The sequence below is a fragment of the Pteropus alecto genome, unplaced genomic scaffold, assembly GCF_000325575.1.
Source record: "Pteropus alecto unplaced genomic scaffold, ASM32557v1 scaffold131, whole genome shotgun sequence".
Lineage (NCBI taxonomy): Eukaryota > Metazoa > Chordata > Mammalia > Chiroptera > Pteropodidae > Pteropus > Pteropus alecto.
The window spans coordinates 12,879,902-12,898,768 of record NW_006434709.1 but is presented as its reverse complement, the minus strand read 5'-3'; the positions used below and the strand labels follow the sequence as shown (position 1 = coordinate 12,898,768).

The 18,867-nt window shown below is 36.9% G+C and overlaps 1 protein-coding gene and 1 pseudogene across 3 annotated transcripts in view; both read right to left on the bottom strand.

Moving 5' to 3' along the window:
* Positions 1-12,229, bottom strand: part of PNPT1 (polyribonucleotide nucleotidyltransferase 1) — a 37,149-nt gene extending 24,920 nt beyond the window's left edge. The window contains exons 1-9 of one of the 3 annotated variants that reach the window (XM_015587574.2): positions 12,057-12,192; positions 11,154-11,292; positions 6,075-6,135; positions 5,382-5,456; positions 4,567-4,672; positions 3,694-3,743; positions 3,047-3,110; positions 2,900-2,947; positions 1,863-1,976 (exon numbers count right to left, since the gene is read on the bottom strand). In XM_015587574.2, the coding sequence (XP_015443060.1) occupies positions 1,863-1,976; positions 2,900-2,947; positions 3,047-3,110; positions 3,694-3,743; positions 4,567-4,672; positions 5,382-5,438 (439 nt within the window). In that variant the 5' untranslated portion in view covers positions 5,439-5,456; positions 6,075-6,135; positions 11,154-11,292; positions 12,057-12,192. Of the gene's footprint in view, positions 1-1,862; positions 1,977-2,899; positions 2,948-3,046; positions 3,111-3,693; positions 3,744-4,566; positions 4,673-5,381; positions 5,457-6,074; positions 6,136-11,153; positions 11,293-12,056 lie in introns of all 3 variants that reach the window. The other 2 variants (XM_015587575.2, XM_006909587.3) reach the window with 2 other exon arrangements.
* Positions 641-759, bottom strand: LOC112477973 (annotated as a pseudogene).
* Positions 12,230-18,867: the final 6,638 nt, after the last annotated feature.

Genomic DNA, 18,867 nt, shown 5'->3' with positions numbered 1-18,867 from the left:
GTTCATTCCTCCAATGTCCACTTAAAATTAGAGGGTTTAAACTCTAAGGCAGATAGAGGCTATATGACCATTTAAAAGCAAGTTTATATCTGTGCTTTAATAATAATAATAGCAGGTATAAACTGTATGACTATTAGTTATTATGCTAGGCACTTTAGAAACCTTAACTCTAATCTTCACAACAACTCTGTAAAATAGCTAAATCAATTTACTAATTGAAACTGTAACTTTAAGCAAAAAAATATTTCAGATGTAGACCAAGAGAATTTTACACATAAACCAATGCTTTGCTCAAGGCCTTTTCTGGGATACTCAGAAATGATGTAGGAGTCATCCATTATTCATGGCTTCCCAAAATCTTGGGAATACTCTCTCTATAGTGTGATAGTTCTCTACAGTATGAATCCCCCTTCTGGAGGAAGAATCCAAAAACCATTTTCCTTGCCTCTCTGGTAGTCAAAAATGCAGTCATGTGTCACAGTTCTGCCCAATGAGATGTAAAGGGAAACTATTTTGTAGGGACTTACTGGAAGGCTTTTTTTTTCTTTTTTTTTTTTTTTTAAAGGTGAGGCAACTCTTGGTTGACCTCACAGATTGCAAAGACCTTGTCAGTTTACAATCCCTTATTTTTTATTTTTTACGCCTATAGCACCTGGTCTTCCTAGGTGGTTTCCCATCCAAGTACTAACCAGGCCCAACCCTGCTTAGCTTCCGAGATCAGACTAGATCGGGCTTGTTCAGGATAGCATGGCCGTAGAGGAAGGCTTCTTAAAAGGGAGGGTGACTCACTCAGCTGGCACACATCTTTTTGCTATTCCCCTCCTCTTTCTTCCTCCTCCCTATAAGTCCAATACGTTGGCCAGAGTTCTGGTAGCCAGTTCATAAACATGAGATGAGGGTCACACCTTGAGGATAGCAGAGCAGAAAGCTAGACGGAATCTAGATTGCTAAACTCTCTAGGACTCACTACCTTTGAATTTCTTTTACCTGATAGAAAAATTCCCAACTTAAGTTTTGTCATTTAGTTTAATAACACAATCCCTAACTAATATGTAGATAACATACGACTCCTGTTAAATGTGTCCTACAGTACCTAATTCTAATTCTACTACTGACCAGTAGTCCAAAAGAAGCTGGAAATGAGGTGTTTCACACATTAATTGCACAAAAAAAGCACTAAAAGTTTAAAAATTTACATTTCATCAAAAGGTACCGACATAATAAGGACCTATTTCAAAAAGTCTCAGATATCAAATGCCATGTAGTAGAATAAACTGATAAAAGAGACCTTAATTAATATGTCCAAGGTCATATGGCTAACATGTGGCTGATGCTGGGTTTCAAACCCAGGTCATTCTGACTTTTAAAGCCCATATTTCTTCAATAGAACCCAGGCCCGATTTTTATTCATGCAATTATGATATTTCTCTTACAAGGAGTAAAAGTGATCCAGGGCATTTCTTTTACTTTATTACTAGTTGTCCACCTCTGAAATAGGTCACCTGCTGTCTCAGAGGACATCAGATAGGCTTAAAATGACTGAATTAGCTAAATTAACATTTTTAAACTAATAAAGTAATTTATTATCAGATTTAGAACTTTAATTTTTAGACTAGCTTATCAATCTAAAAATAATTACTATCTTGGTACAGATTTTTGTATATTTCAAAGTTGTATAATATTCTATAATTATAGGTATTATCTGATATGAAGCAAGAGCACTACCAAAATAAGGCAGCAATAAAACAAAACAAAAATCTTTGACTAACAGATAAAACATACATACAAAAAAGAGTTTAAGTGCATTTTTAATAAGCCAGAACTTGTAAGTAAAATCCAGAACAAATGTTGTACGTACTTACCAATTTGACTTTTAGGTGCTCCAGCAACCACTAAATTTAAAGTACTAGAAGACATTTCTTTTCGTGTTGGGTTAACAACACATTCTCCATCAATCATTCCTATTCGTACTGCCCCTAAAATATATTAAAATATTGGTAATTGTTTAATAAAAACTCTAGGGTTTCAAGACATTTCAGCGATGGCTTCAGTTCAATCCCTATCTTCAATTGTGACAACAATAAAGTTCATATTTTTACCATGATAGTCAAAGCCCAAAGGGCATCCTACCCTACCTTACCTCACTGGATCACTCTGAGTTGCTCAAATATACCGTTTCTCCCACACCTTTGTGATTATGCTCATGCTTTTCCGGTCTGCACTGTACTTTCTCCAAGGCAAATGCTTACCATCTGATCCTACTAAGGTTCAGCCTAAATGCTGACTACTATGAGTAGCCCCCTTGACAGACTTACCTTGTAAGAGTAAACTAACTCTTCTCTATCATTTCCTTAGCACTTTGACTCTACTTTTATAATACTATTTATAAATAATTACTTGTGTTTCCCTTACTTACAATGAAAGGAAGAGCTGCCTCGTTCATCTTTGAATTGCTGGTGCTTAGTCTGCCTTTGTTCCTTCAGCATGTAGCTCAGTATCTGGCATTTAGGATGCTCAATAATTATATACTTAATGAATCATTTTTATATTGCATGGTTACAAATTATAAGAGCTATAAATATAAACATATGTTTGTTTAATCTTCAAAGAGTATATACTCATGTCAATTTTCCAATCCTCAGAAGAGGTAACTAAGAAATCAAAGTAGCTTGGGACACAAAATTCCTAAGACCATAACATATTGCTATCAGAAATAAAATCCAAGGCAAGGATGAAAATGTCTCAAAGAGCTGAAAGAAGTCTTAGAATATCATCTAATTCAGGATAATAATAAGAGATAAAAAATCAGAGCCAATAAATTTATGCCCTTGCTGTAACATGCTCCCTAGGCATTTCTTCAAAAATTATAATTGTTTCTTGTTTTCAAATCCTAACTTACCGATAGGTCCATTCCAAGGAATATCTGATAATGAGAGGGCTACAGAAGCTTAAAAAAAGAAAAAAAAAATAAGAGCTGAAATAAAAATATTTCATTGCTTTTTAAAAAATTGACAGTGATAATTTTAATCTCTATTTTTATACTTACCACCATTAATTGCTAGGACATCAGGTTCATTAACACCATCTACTGCTAACAAATTACAAAGGACCTGGTACAAGGGAAAAATTCAGAGCACTTAACAAAATATACTTGATTTGAGAGGATTATCATTTCAGTTAACATCTTGGCCTAAAATATAGGAGCATTACATGGTTAAAAGCATGGGTTTTGTAGTCAGACCCCTTAATTCTTACTATCATTTAACTACATGTTTGACCATAGGCAAATTACTTAAGCCTCAAAAGTTTCCTCATCTTTAAAAGGAAAAATAATAGCATCTTCCTAAAAGGTTCTTATGAAAATTACTGGCTATACTGTGTGTAAAACATGTATAATACTGGGCATGTTGAAAGTATTCAGTAAATATTAGCTATTTCTTTTACGTAAAAACATTGTTACCTCTTGTTTGTAAGCACAGACAAAACAAACCAATGAATATTTTTATACTGCAATAAAATGCCTATATCTTACACTTAAGAAAATAATTTCTTGAGGCAGTGACATCCTTGTAAAGGCATATTTGCCTTTACTTTTTTTCCAAATAAATAAAATAGTTACTTAGGAAGTAGTATAAAAATTCATTAAATATTTCTGGTTCATCTAGAAATAAATAAACTTAAAGGAGACCCTACCTGTGTATCATAAAAGTAGCCAGCTGGAAAGAGAGGTCTAATTGAACGATCTGTCAAAAGAAAAAAAGAAAAGACATTAAATAGTACTGACAGAAGTTGCTTTACAGTTCAAAATGTTTTCCCTATTAAACACCAGGCTAAAAATTAATATAGTATGTCAAAAAAAAAAAAAAATCCCCTTGGAACTGATTCACTGAAAAGGACGAAAGTAAATGTCACTGCTTCAATTAATACACACCGCGACCTAAAAACAAAAGATAGCAGAGCAGGAGCACTCAAGTCTAAAACTGGGGAGCAACTTTTCTTTCGGGTTCCATAGGTATCAGTCATAAGCAGAGGAAAGAGGCTTAAGACTAATAGCAGACCAAAAGAAAATCCTTCTTTGGTATTATGTGATTTAAAAATGCATATAAACAAACTAGCAGTTTCTGGGTAGAAGAGCTATAAACTACAAATGATCCCATAATATTTAAGGATGTCAAAGATTTGAAAGATTATAGGCATATTTCAGTAGCTGATGAATACAGTGCTTTCAGGAATTACTATACTAACCATGAAAATGAAAATTACTAGGGACAGGTTCAACAGAGTAGAGGTGTGGGCCATGGAATTTATATGTTCAATATAGATTCATTCATTCAGTCGATAAATACTTATTGAATGCATATTTTGTGCCAGGCAATATACCTGGTATAGAGGATTCAGCAGTGAACAAGTTTCTTCTCTCAAGCAACACACATCTGAGATACAGAAGTAAATAATCTTAGTGGTGTTAATGTAATGAAAGAAAATATGAGAGATATTGTAGAACACAGAAGGAAGAGATACTAACAGGCTTATGAGAGGGTTAATGCCTCTATCTTAATATCTTACCTATTACTCGACTAGTAAGAATTTCTTTATCAGAAGATCCAATCTCTCTTCTAAGATAGTTTGTGGGAATTCTACCTGCTGCAGCAGCCTTCTGTCTATAGTCAACCTGAAGTAGCAATGAAAAACATGAAATTCATTTGACTGCTTTTTATAGTAACAAACTATTTCTTAAAAACTATTTATAATGATGCTAAGTCTCCTAAGGTTGCTGATAACATATTTCAGATTAAGAGTGGAGAATAATTTATTCACTTTTAGCATTTTTTATCACTTAGGGAAAGGAAAGCTGATAGAAATGTTTTGGCAAATTGATTTTTAAAAAGCCTTCCATTTAGCAGTTAGATGACTACCTAGCGTCACTACTTCCCACAGTAGCTTACTCTGGTCAAGTCAAACATTTTCTTTTTTTTATGTGAACTCTGATTGATATAACTGCATAACCCTTTTCATAATAGAAAGACCCATAAGATCGTAATGAACTTTTTACTCTTCAGCAAACATATACTTACAGATTCATTCTGAAGGGAAACCTACAAAAGCAGTGAATTCATTTTTTACCCAACATTGAAGTACTCATGCACTTCTACTGTTCTTGTCAATTTATGAACATGAATATTCTGAAGTATGCTAACTACTAATATGAGAATTGCTTATGATGCAATGAATTTAAATTCTTTTAATTACTCAGTATCAAACAACTACAGAAAATTCTTTGTTGTGGGATGTTTACATTTTGCACTCACTAGACAGTGGACAAAAATATAAATTCTATATTTATGCTATACGGCAGTTCAGTTAAATCAGCAAATACTTACCACCAAAGGCATGAACTGGGAAGGTGAAGGTTTTGTTTTACTGACCGCTGTGACCATCACCGCAGTGTCACCTGACTTAGTTAAACACAAACAACAACATGGGTAAATTCCTTCAAAATCAGACATTAACATCCGACTAGTGACTAAATGATTTCTCACTCCAGTTAAACCCCAGAGAAAAAAACTGTTATCCCATGAACCAATGATAATAAAAATAATTATTCACAAGTAGTCCAATCTTGATCCCTTCTGCATGATCATGATCATGATCTGCATTAGAATAGTCACTGAGCTTTTCAAAGGCAATAAAACTAAACAAAAAAAGGCTCCCTGATAGCTTAGTCACATCCAATCATATTTTCTACTTCTTACAAGGAAATTTAAGCTATGCATATAGAAAAACTTCCCAAGTATTACTGTTGCAGAAACCAGTAAAATCACTTTCTTAGAAAAGCATTATAGAATTTATTAATGGAATAAAACAATCTCAAGTTTAGAAAAGATCTTAAAGGTCATTTAACATATCCAGTCCTCTGACTCCCTGGTTATCTGGAATGGTTCTGAAACTGGAAATGGTCTGAATTAATTTCCAGTACCACAATTTTAAGAAGTTATATGACATTGTAAAAATATTCAGTACCAGTCTCCATAACCACTTGTAAGATGAGTATGTAAAAAAACTGGACTTTTTACCTGTACTACAGCAGAGCCATCTGCAAATCTGGCCAATTTTCCAGAGGATATTTCTAATTTTCTGTTTAAAAAGTAAAAATTCAGTACAAACGGAAGTCATTAGTCTAATTCCCAGCTTAGTATAAAATAATCAAAGATTCCAGCAGAACTAAAGGTACCAAGGCCCACACAACCCCACCCAGCAACAAACAAAAAAGAGATAGAGTTCATAATCACTATGAAAAGTACAAGGAGAATTTGAGAGCTGCTTAAGGAAAAATACAGAAATCAAGGTATAGGAGTAATCTGAATGAGAGATAAAGATTATTCTCACTCAGAAGCTCTCTTCCTAACTAAATGTTAATTCCCATTTACCACCTTAGTTTATTTAGTCTCTTGTCATCTCTTGCCTCGTTGGCTAAAGTAGCCTTTTAACACACAAACTGAATCATTTCCCTACTTAAAATCTTTTAAAATCTCTCTATAGCTTTCAGGACAAAATATATACTACAAAAATTGCCTACAAAGACCTTTATGTTCATCAGTGGTGCCAAGACAAATCAGTGGGGGAAAGAAATAGTCTTTTCAACCAATGGTGCTGGGAAAACTGGATATCCACATGCAAAAGACTTAATAAGTTGGACCCCTTCCTCATACTATAAATTAACTCAAAATGGATCATAGACCTAAGCATGAGAGCTAAAACTATAAAATACATAGGAAAAAACATAAGAGCAAATCTTCATAAACTTCTAAGTCTTCTTATATATGACATCAAATACACGTGACAAAAAAAGGTAAATAGGAATTCACTGAAATTAGAAACTTCCATGTTTCAAAGGATATCACCAAGAAAGTTAAGAAAAGTGGGGGATGCTGATGTTTGGGGAGGCTATGCATGTGTGGGGTAGGAGGTAAATGAGAAATCTCTGTACTTTCTCTCGATTTTGCTGTGATACTAAAACTGCTCTAAAAAATAAAGTCTATTTATAAAAATAGAAAACCGACAGAAGATATTTACGAATCATATATCTGATAAAGGACTTCTATCTAGGACATGTAAAGAATTCTTATAACTCAACAATAAAAAGACAACCCAGTTTTAAAAAATTGCAAAGGATTTCAATAGATGTCTCTCCAGAGAAGATCTACAAGTGGCCAATAAGTACATGAAAACATGCTTAATATCATTAGCCACCAGGGAAATGCAAATCAAAACCACAATGAGATACTACTTCACATCTAGTAGGCTGCTTATGTGTTGGAGGATGTAGTTCTGGAACCCTCTTGAACTGCTAATGGAAATGTAAACTGGTGCACTTGCTTTGGGAAATAATCTAGCAGTTCCTCAAAAGGGCAAACACGGAAGTACCATATGACCCAGCAACTCTACCTTCTAGGTATATACCCAAGAGAAATGAAATGAAACATGCAAAGTTTGCATATAAACATTCATAGCAGTATCATTCATAATAGCCTCCAATTGTCTGTCAACCGATGAATGAACAAGCAAAATGATATACAGTAGAATATTATTCAGCCATTAAAAAATGAAGTACTGATACATATTACCATATGGATGATCCTTGGAAACATTATGCTAAGTGAAAGAAGGCAGTCCCAAATGACCACATATCATATGATTCCATTTATATGAAATGCCCAGAATAGGCAAATCCATAAAGACAGTAGATTAGTGGTTGCAGGGCTGTAGGGTTTGGGGAGAAGTGGAAAGTTACTGCTAACGGGTCAGAGGCTTCTTTCTTAGTAGATGAAAATGTTCTAAAATTTATTATGGTGAAGGTTGTAAAACTCTTTGACTAAAAACTATACTAAAACCACTGACTTTTGTACATTCTAAATGGGTAAATTGTATGGTATGTGAATTCTGTCTTACTAAAGATATATATGTATATGAAATAGGCGGCATTGTCAGGCTTATTTCCCAGTTTCTGCAGAGAGTACAAAAAGAAGTCACTGAGGGCTTGAAATAGACCAGCAAAACTTGTCAAGGAGCCCATAATTCATGAAAGAGTATGGTGAAGCCAAACCAACTCAGTGACTTGTGAAAATACTTAAAAAGATGTTTAGTCTTATGAGTCAGCTTCAAAAACATTCTATTATAGTCCAATGCTGAAAATACATAATACACCCACTTACATACCCCTAATGCCTAGCCACAAGTAAGAGTAGTTATTCTATCACACATCAAAGGGATGAAGGGACAATCCTTAATATTTCCACCCATTAAATGCTTTTATGCCAGAAGCCAGAATTCATGAAAAGCATACTTATCTATTCAGTTAGACTCATTTTGTTAAATTTGAAAGTCAGAACAAAGCATGTACATTTGTACTATCAAGTCCTGACCTTGAAATGTTATGAATTTTATTTTAACCACAAGAAATATTTGAGGAATTCTATTTGGGTTTCCATTATTGTTCAACACAGATGTTATGATGACAACCTACAATAAAACTGTATCCACTGACATACCGAATGATGAGGTGAAGAGATAAAGCAAGAGCTAGAATAGTAGGAATGAATGACATGCCTCAGAACCAGTCACACTGTAGCATCAGGCAGACTCATATCAACCTATAACTGAAATCAGTATTAAGGTTTTATGTGGTAAAATGTAAATTTGGGGGTCTTGAAATTTTGTTTAATCCTGAATGAGAATATGCTACCAGTACTTCCTCCAGACCTGCCAGTAATTGGCATTCTATCTACTAATGTGAATTCTGAAGGGAATTCACCTTCTACCTGTGAGGGGAAGTGGTGGGGGTGCGGTGTGGGGGGGGAAGGTATCACTAAATAGAGAGAAGTGGGCCCAAGATACAGAGAAAAGAGCAAAGCTATAGCTCTGTTCCACCACTGGGGATCTTGCCCCAGAGTTTTTGAGATTTCCCACATATTCTGTTGAACATCCCCAGTGATAGTCAATCTTTTTTCTGTGATGGTGATATGATTTGTAGAGGGGACCAAGAGAAGGCAGTAGAATACAGAGGTTAAGAACATGGCTTCTCTCTGAATAATGGGAGGCTTCATTGGAATAAAGGGACTACTTCAGACTGCAGATGACACATACCACTTCTTCTCAGGTTCCATTAATAAAAACGAGTCAGTCATACTGCCCCATCTAGACTTAGGGTCTAGCAGTGCACCAAAGAAAAGAGCACAGGTACTCATAAGCATGAGCTAAGGGGTGGACTACTAAGATCAACAGGAAGAGAAGTAGAGCCAGGAAAGCACTGTTAAGCTTCTAAAGCTAACAGATTTACTTTTGGGGCTGACTCAATCAGTGAGAGAAAACTGGTCTGCAATACCCCATGTTCTTAAATATTCATGCTTGGATTTATGTATTTATTCAAACACCAAATCCTTCTACCTTCTTTGTTCTCTTTGTTGATTCTACCCAGTATCTCCTTTAAGGGTCCTAGGCCTCCAACTATATAGTTCTATGGTCCTACTTTGGTGACTGCCCTAATTCAAACTGTTTTCCTTCTAGGTGTATGCAATTCATATGCAAAAAAACAGGTGTTTACTTTCCATTATATTTTACAATCTCAGCTAGTGTTAACTGACCTATGTAATTTTTTCCTGTCCACAAACTTTTAGTTTATTTCACGGTTGATTTTATCTCTTACCAATTTACTTGCCAATATTTTCTGTATTAAATATCTCCAAATACTACATACAAGATTGATAATACATCAGAGGACTCTGGGGATTGGAACTGGGTGACTATAGTACTATATAGGAAGATTTTTGAGCCTTTAAAATGTTGAACCATGTGAGTGAAAACCTAATCAAAAAATACTTTTAAAAAATAAATAATAAAAAGAATAAGATGAGCAAAGAAATACTATTGGTGGAGAGAAGAGTGGAAGGCGGTAGCTGAGCAAGTAAGAAAGGGAAGAGAGGAGCTATCTGCTATAATAAGTAGAACTCCAGGGAGAGAGATGCTTAAAGAACATTTTTAGAAATATTTGCAGAATGATGTAGAATGTAAACCACCTTCCTCCAACTTCCACCAAGAAAAATTCAGAAACACAAAACTAAATAAACACCACACACACACACACACACACACACAAATCCCTGTATGGTTTGGCCTCTGCCTATGTCTTCTGGCCTCACCTTCATTGCTAAACTCATATTTCACCTTTTTCTTGATTCATGGTGAATTATTTCTAGCTACTCAAATGCACTCTTCCACCTCTTTGCAATTGCACTTGCCATTTCATCACTACTTCCTCCTCGTCCTTCAAGATTTACCCTCAATGGCAAGTTTTAGAGAGGGATAAATATGCTTCTGTGCTCCCTTAGTTAGTACTCTGTCCATACCTCTCCCACAGTGATTTTCCCAGGACTGAACTTGTGTTTATCTTACTCCCTCATACAATGCCCTGTATATAGTAGATACTCAATAAAAGCTTGTTGAAAGGAAAACTAAACAGTTGCCTTAAAGGTTATTATGAATATTAAATACATATCTGAAAAACACAATAGTATACAACCTCTCAGGGCACTGTAAAGAAAACATTATGATAACAATATAAAGTGCATGGTACACAGAAGTCACCCAATAAATGTTGCACACAACAAATTCATAACATAGATAAAAGAATTTATTTACCCAGCAGGTATGATATTTATGAATCTAGTTGTTACAACACATGACACAAGTTTAAAAGAAAAACTAGCTTCAAAAGAGGTCGTTTACTAATAAAAGGTTCAATGTAGATTATTTATGGAAAACTTGGAGGGCAGAGGCTGATTTTGTTGCTTTGAGTCCTTAGTGCCTAGCACATAGTAGGTGTCTGCTGAATGAAATGTTCTGGGGCATTTCTTCAGAGAAGAATTTTAAGTCTTTGAAGAATGTAAGAGGGATCCTCTCCCTCAAAAAATCAGAATCAAAGATTGCCAGAAGTGGAAAGAGCCTTTGAAATCATCTTGTCTAGGGGTCAACAAACTATAGCCTGTTTCTGTATGAATGTGCTTTTACATTTTTAAAGGGTTTGTAAACACACACTAATATATGACATATAATATGCAGCCCACAAACTCTAAAATATTTACTCTCTGGCCACTTACAGAAAAAGTTTGATCTAGTCCAGTGTCCTCATTTTGTGAAGTCAAAAAGTGGTCAAGTGATTTGTTCAAGATCAGTCATTCAGTAAGTTAGGGAGGAAGGCCTGGATTCAAAACCAGATTTTTCAGCTTTTTGTGTGAACTATGGTAAAAAAAAATTTTTAAGTACATGTAAGAAATGTAGATTTATATAAAGTAAGCATTAGCAGTTTTATTATTTTAAAAATGATTCAGGTAGAGTTTTTAAAAGTGATTTTAGACGTGAATTCTGGCACAAGTACCCCTGGAAGAAGTATGGTCTTTGTAACAGAAACACAATTTCAAAATCCACTTAGTTTCATAGTACCAGCTTTGTTGACTCTGAGAAAGTTACTGAACCATTTCTGTGCCTGTTGTATTACCTATAAAATGGGGGTAATAGTACTTTTACTGAAGGTTTAAAAGAGTGTCATATAACTAGTGTTCAATAAACTGTCATTTCCCTTCCCTTCATACCCAGGGTCATAGTAGCCACGCTTTTAGGCAAGAAATCGGATTGGATGACGTAGGTATCTATTGTTAGCCCATTATCCCGAAGTGATTCCAATTTCAGAAGTGATTGCCTATTTCAGAGCGCAAAAGTCTCAAAATAAGGAGAATGGAAGTAAGGTAGACTCAGCTGTAGAAAGGAAGCCCGGAACTGGGAAAGAGGTCGGATCAAAAGGCAAAGGATGCGAGGCTGAGAGACAGGAAGGAAGGAGGAGGGTGCCGGGAGACAAACTCCAAACCCGAGAGGGAAATTTAGGTTTGGGGTAAATAGGGGAATGAGACTTGGTTTGCCAGATTCCTACCCTGGGAAATGAATGTACTCGGGCTGGCAGAACAGGATGCCTTGTGAAAGGACAGAGAACGCACGTCGTCCCTTACCTGCTGCCTAAGTCCACGGCCACAGCACGGGACCCAGCGCCACCCCACAGTGTTCGCACCTGCAACTGCGTGAGTGCCCGATCCCGCCCTGGCAGACGCAGGGGACTATCGCCCAGCGGCCGGAGCCGGAGGCACGAGCAGCAATGCCTGCAGGCCGCCATGACACTCTGCACACGATCAGCCCGGGCTGCGCCCTGATTGGCTCTCTCTGCCTACGGGGGCGAAGCCTAACACAGTTTCGTTTCCGTGGTGCCGGGGGAACACCAAGGACAAAGATACCTTGGCCACTTTCTACGAAGAGTAGAGAGGGTCAAACCTATCTGAACGCGATCGTGTTTTAACCTGTCGGTATCCGCCAATGAAAGGCAATTCAAAAAATAAGACTTTTTTTTTCTTTTTTCTATCGTAGTTTACAAGAAAGTCCTAGAGTAATGTAAATGTTTAATAAGTAGAGTAAATATAGTAATAACAAGCTATCTGACAACACATTATTATTACTTGGGCTTCTGTGAGCTGAAAGTATTTGTGTGGTGGGCCATAGAAAGAGATCTCTCTCCCCTCCTCCGCCCTGGTTTTTGTTTTATATATTTCACAAACCAAATGTATTACTGCAGAGCTTTATGTTAACTTATTTCTAGTAAGTTAATTCTATTTCTCATTGACTATCATTTTAGATATCTTTATATTGTAATTTCTGATTCATCTTCATTTTCATTTTTAGTATTTAGCAGTTCACTCCTATGCTACTTTCGCTCAAATGTTAATATTTTCTAAACCAACTCAGATGTAAATGCCAGCTACTATTTTTAAAAAAATATTTTGGAAAATGAAGAAAAATATTTTTGGAATTTGAATTTGATAAATATTTAGAGAGTGGATAAAATTCTCCCACCACTCTTAATCCAGTCTGTTAGAAAATGATTCCTTGAGTGAACCAATGATCATTTTTCTATTACAAGGGTCATATTTATTTTTAAAGGTTATAACCTCCTTCTCCAAAGAAATTGGAACAAAACCCAACACACACTCAAACATGATTTTAAGAACTAAAAACGTTGGACTCCCCAAAACACAATGATTTGTTGACAAAGCAGCTCCCTGATACCTTGCTTTCACAAGCTATTTTTACTGATTTGGAATTTCCATGCTAATCCAATGGATTGCTACTAACTCTATTTATTGGTATTTAGTGTTAAAGTAGTTTTTGCCTCTTCCTCTACCTTTGACTTTACTTTGTGTTGCAACAGCGTTTTCAAGACCAATCCATTGAAACCTGTTACAACGACAAATCTATCAGAATCTACTTGCCATAATTCAACATGACTTTGGGCTTATACAATAAAAATACTAAATCGCCTTTTGGTAATGTACTTAAGTCCTATATAATCATTTTCATTCAGGTAGTCTTGCCTCTTAGTTTAGAGTAAGAGTGGTCCTGGTCTTGGCTCTGTCGTTTACCAGTTGTCTGTTCCTATCTCTCTCAGCCTCAGTTTCCTCACGTATAGAAATGGATAATAATAAGAATCTCACAGGGTTTTTGTGAAGGTGAAACATGACAGGATATAAGATATCACAGTACCTGGCACATCATTAGTACTAAATGGTAGATTCAGCTCTGATCTAGCCTTTTTCTTAATTTTCCCTCTTGTTTGAAATATTGAACAATTGTCTTTACTTCAGACCCCATGGATCAGTTAGCTTCATCCAGCTGGAAATACTGGAAAGCAGCAATTGTATATTAAGCTCACCTGTGAGGACACAGGAATCCAAAATAATTTAAATAGAAGTAATTAGATCATAAACTCAAAGGCAAATGTGGGTATTGAAATCTTATAGTAGTGCTCTGTTATGAAGTAAGCAATCATACAGATGATTCAGGCTATGTTTATATTAAAAATTTTAAGATTAATAGAGAAAAATATAAAAAGTTTAAATTCTTATGGTTATAACTCTGAAGCATGATCTATGAGGTTCAATCTGAGATGTTACATTCTAGAAGTATAGTTCTGCCAAGTATAGTTTGACAGCTAAAACATAATTTAAAAGGAATCTATTTACCTATAACTCTTGAAGGACAATAAAAGTGATCCAATTTAAATCCACCAGCACTGTTTCTCAGATCTCTTTTTTACTTTTCTTCAAACTCCAATGAACCTGCATCAAAATACTCATGGCGGGTAACAATTTCACTTAAGTAAAAATCATTGCTTAAAATTATTGCTAATTAAAATTTAATTTGGTTTGTAGTTTGGTTTAGACAGTATAAAAGGAATTTATCTCTTGTAATATATTTGTACATATTTAAGCAACATAAAATGTATCAGCAGACACTGAGGGCATCAATGAAAATTTTTTCTCTTGAAAGAATGTGGGGTGCTCAACTTTAGAAGGACAGCTCTACACCATTACCAGAGGGATCTTTCTGAATCACGAACCTAATTGTATCCCCATTCTGATTAAAGTCCTTCAATGGCTTCCTAAATCTTTAATCTATAAGACAAAATCTTAACTGCATTGGGTGTACTGTAAATCTTTCCTATTTAGCCTTGTCAATTTCAAGTACTACCCTGTTTCCTTCCTTCCCTCTCCTCATTTTATACACTAAGTAAACTGAACTACTACTTCTATAACATACCACCCTCTCTCCTGCCTGTGATTTTGCATATACAGTTCTCTGTTCTTGGCACATATTCCCTCCCATGTATCAATCAGGTCTCAGCTTCAATAATATCCTCTCTTACTTCCCCAGGCTGATTTATGGGTACAGTCTATGTCTGTCTTTTCATTTTTTTAGTTAATTCATATAGCCATTATTTCATTCATGGAAATGAATGTGGCAGTAGGTGTTGCATAGTGGTTAAAAGAGCTGGCTCTAGCATGACATTGTCTAGGTTTAAATCTCACCTCTGTCATCTCCTAAACATATTGCTTTTGGTAAGTTGCTTACCCTTCCTATGCCTCAGTTTCCTCATTTGTAAAACGAGAATGATAATAATACCTATCTCTTAGGGCTGTTATGCAGATTTAAATGCAATGTTATTTAAATGGAACTAAGCATTATCCCTGGCAAGTAGAAATAAGGTGTTGTAATATTTATCGAATACCTGTTTTACGCCAGGCTCACGAGATACAGGGATGTCGAGACAGTCATGGGGCATAATAATCTCTGCTTTATGGAGCTTGCAGTACAATATGGGAGACTGAAAAAACATAACCACACACATAAACTGAAAAATTAGAGTGTAAATAATATGAAGAAGGAAATAAACTAGGTGCTAAGATAGAGAATAGTGGGAAGAGGGAGAACTTACTTCAAATAAGGTGGCTAGGGAAAGCCTTGCTGAGGAGGAAACATTTAAGCCACTCTGAAGGATGAAAAGGAAACAGCTTCTGAAACATGGGGGCCAGGAGGGAGCAGCAACTTCTGAGGGGAGGGTTGCCCCTGAGTCAGGAAAGAGTTTGGCTTCTGTGAGGATATGGAAAAGCTAGTGTGGCTTAACAGTAGTTAGCAGGAGTGTGGTGGAGATGAGGTAGGAGAGGAAGGAACTGGAAAGTTTAAATAAGGAGGTAGCATGATCTAGTCTACATTTTAAGATGGTCCCTCTGGCTGCTGAGTTCAGAATGAATCGGAGAAGGACAAAGAGAAATGTAGAGATTAGGAGTAATATGTTGGCAAGGGTGACAGGAGAAAGGATAGACAGACTTGGAATATATTTTAGTGCTGGAATTGTAGGACTCATTGATGAATTAGATCCTAGGAGGGAGGAATTAAGACTATTAACAGGTTTAGATGGGTTGGAAATGCAATGTCTTAGACATCCAGAGTAGCTGTCAAAACAGATTTGAGTGTAGGACTCAAGGAGAGGACTAGAGTAATATAAATATAGTAATCAGCATAGCCATTGGTATGCTGTCACAAGCCTTGAAATACAGATTATCTCTTAGAGAGAGCATAGAAAGAAAAGAGAAGGCCTGGGTCTGAGTCCTGAGGTGGAAGAGGTTGCCAAGGCTAAGGATATGGAACTAGCACTGACCCAAGAGCAAAGCTAGAATATTTTCCATTTGCACCACCTCCATTTATTCTTTACCCTTTTGGCTCTGCTCCGTGCCCCAAGGGACTGATTTATGGATTGCAATACCCTGGCTCTCTTTCTTTTGGTTGGGTCAGCCAATGGGAGACATATGCAGGAAATAAGAGGGCAAGAGGAGAAACTAAAAATATAAGTCCATGATTCCTTATGGTGTGGCAGTGACTGTCACCAAAGCACTTGCCAAATGGCCCCGTTTGCTTGACTCTAGCTATCACTCCAGTTATGCTATTTCTTCTCCTTGCTGCTTCAAGCCTCAAAAGTTTTCTACTGGTGCTTGTCCTTCAGTGCCTTAGCATTCCTCATCATTAGTTTCAGAACTACAGAACTCAATCTGAGTTTCCTTTGTTTCCTGCTTCCCTTTACACTGCCCCTCAGAGAGGAGCAGTCCACACTCTTGCTTCTCTCCCAGTAGCAGACTACTGTTACTTATTATTCTGGAGGTGGGAGGCAAGGGGATGCTGTTCTCTGCTGTCCTGATTAACCTTAGTCTTAGGAAGGTGCTGAGTACAGTTGCATGTTGGGTGGAGTAGCATTCTCAGTGCTCATGCCCCTCTCCCAGCTATAATTCTGGACCCAGCATATATTCTGCCTCTTCCCCAGGGGTAAAGGGTTAGATTCCGTTCCTTCTCCCACCTGCAATGGGTTTTCACAATGTCTTCAGGGTGACAGTATTTGTTACTTCCAACAAGACATAAGGCTTTTATTTTTATGGAGAGATAGGAGAGAGGAATCCAGCAGGGCTTCTACTTTTCCCACATTAGCTGCTGTCTTCCTTCCTTAGGCACCATGAGGGACACTTTCTCAGGTCTCTTGCTGTTACTTTAGTCTTTTTTTGTGAGCTCACAGTGAGGTCCACATCAAAGAGCCCGTGATTGACTGTAGATTCTTCTTGTGTCTGCATCCACCAGGGGTTCTATAAATTGGTTTGAAAATTTAATTGAAATCTTATTACCAATGTGTGTTGATGACAGTGCAAGGTAAGCAAGAGCTCACTGATGTCCTGTCTGTCCTTGGAGGCTCTTATCTTTCCTTAGATTTCACCTTAGTTGGTTGCTCTGCCATTTTAACTCTCTGACAGGTTCAGGAAGAGCTGTGAATTTTCAGATGGTCTGGCTTTGCTGTTACTGTTGTTGTTGTTATTGTTATAAAGGTTGGGTGCTCCTTCCAGATTTTTACTTGCTAAGAAGAAACTAGAGGTCTCACATGCAATTCAAGATCACTCAGCTCCACTAGTCCAGAGCAGTAAAGGATAGGTAGAATTTGTTTTTTCACTATTTTTTTAATTCTCCTTCTGCCTTCATAATTTTTTATGGCTCTTTCAGGATTGGAACACAGGAAGAGGGAGCAAAAGAAGGATGAAGCCATTCTGGAGCCATTGAAATTCTTATTTGACTGACATTGGCTGGTCTCATGTCCACCATTAGTGCAGACTTCCAAAAATTGGCTATGATATGGGGTATATGTGTGTGTAGTCTGGTGACCTCTGCTGGGACCATGAAATAGCACAATTTTCTAATATGGATACTCTCTGGATGACCTTTTGTAACCTTTCCAGCTTCTGCTTCTGGTGGTCTGTGGCATAGCTTCTTACTGCTGAGATCTTATCTTGGCTCCTAGCCTTTCTGGGTGAAGTACCATCAAATGGCTTTCTTGGGTTCTCTTGGCCCACAAATTCACACATCCTTGCCTCCCAAACAGGTAGAATTATATCTTGTTTCGACCACTAACCTCTTCTCTTGCCTTGCCATTGCAGGGCTCTAGTCAGCCTCTGGTCTCCAAATTCTCTTGTGTGGGAAGCAGGCTCTAGAGTCTACATTCTTAAATGTTCCTGTGTGGCCGTTTTGTAGTAGCATGATGGCCCCTCACTACCCAAGAATGGTGTAACATCCCTCCCCTCCCATACACACACACCAAGTAGATATGAAAAGATTTGTTACTTACGTAATAATAAAAGCATTTTGGGGAGTGAGACAAACTTCACAAGCTGATCTGAAAATGGCTTGAGAGAGTGGGGAAAGGACACTGGTTTGGAATTTTTATTGTGGTTATTTGGTGGGGCTAAGATGAGGGTCCCTATGTATGGGGGCAGAGGCTTGTGTGGTTTGAATTTCCCACTGGTACCAAGGGAGGGAGCAGCCAAGCTTTCTTATCAGCATGCACACAGGTAAGACACAAGGGGTAGAGGGAGTGATCAGGGTTAAGAATTATTAGCCATCAAACATCAAAACAATGGATTCTAATTCTTTATTACACTCCTCCAGCTCTAGGGGACATTGTTAAACCTTCCTAAGGACTCTCTTACTGTGTTTGTTCCTATTTCATGGCAGCACAAGATTATTCTATAGCCTAATAAATGTCCAGTTCAGAAGAGAAATGCCAGTATTTTCCTTATTCTCTATTAGTGGCTCTCTTGGGCTCCTATTTCTTAATTTGGTTGAGGGTAGGATGAACAGGGAAGGCTCTGTCTTTCTCCACAGAGAGGGAAGGAAAAATGACACATCATTCCTAATGAGGCTGGCAATTCTCTACCTCAATGACTCTCTTTAGTTCCACTTCTACATTTCTAGTGTTTTATGTTTGGTTGGAATGGTGATGGGAGTTGATAATTATGAACTGGTTCTGCTATAAAAGATATATGTTAGGGGTAATTTTCACTCTTTATTTTCAGTTTTGGAGCCTTACCCCAAATTTTGATACAGTAGGAAAAGTCCTCATTCAAC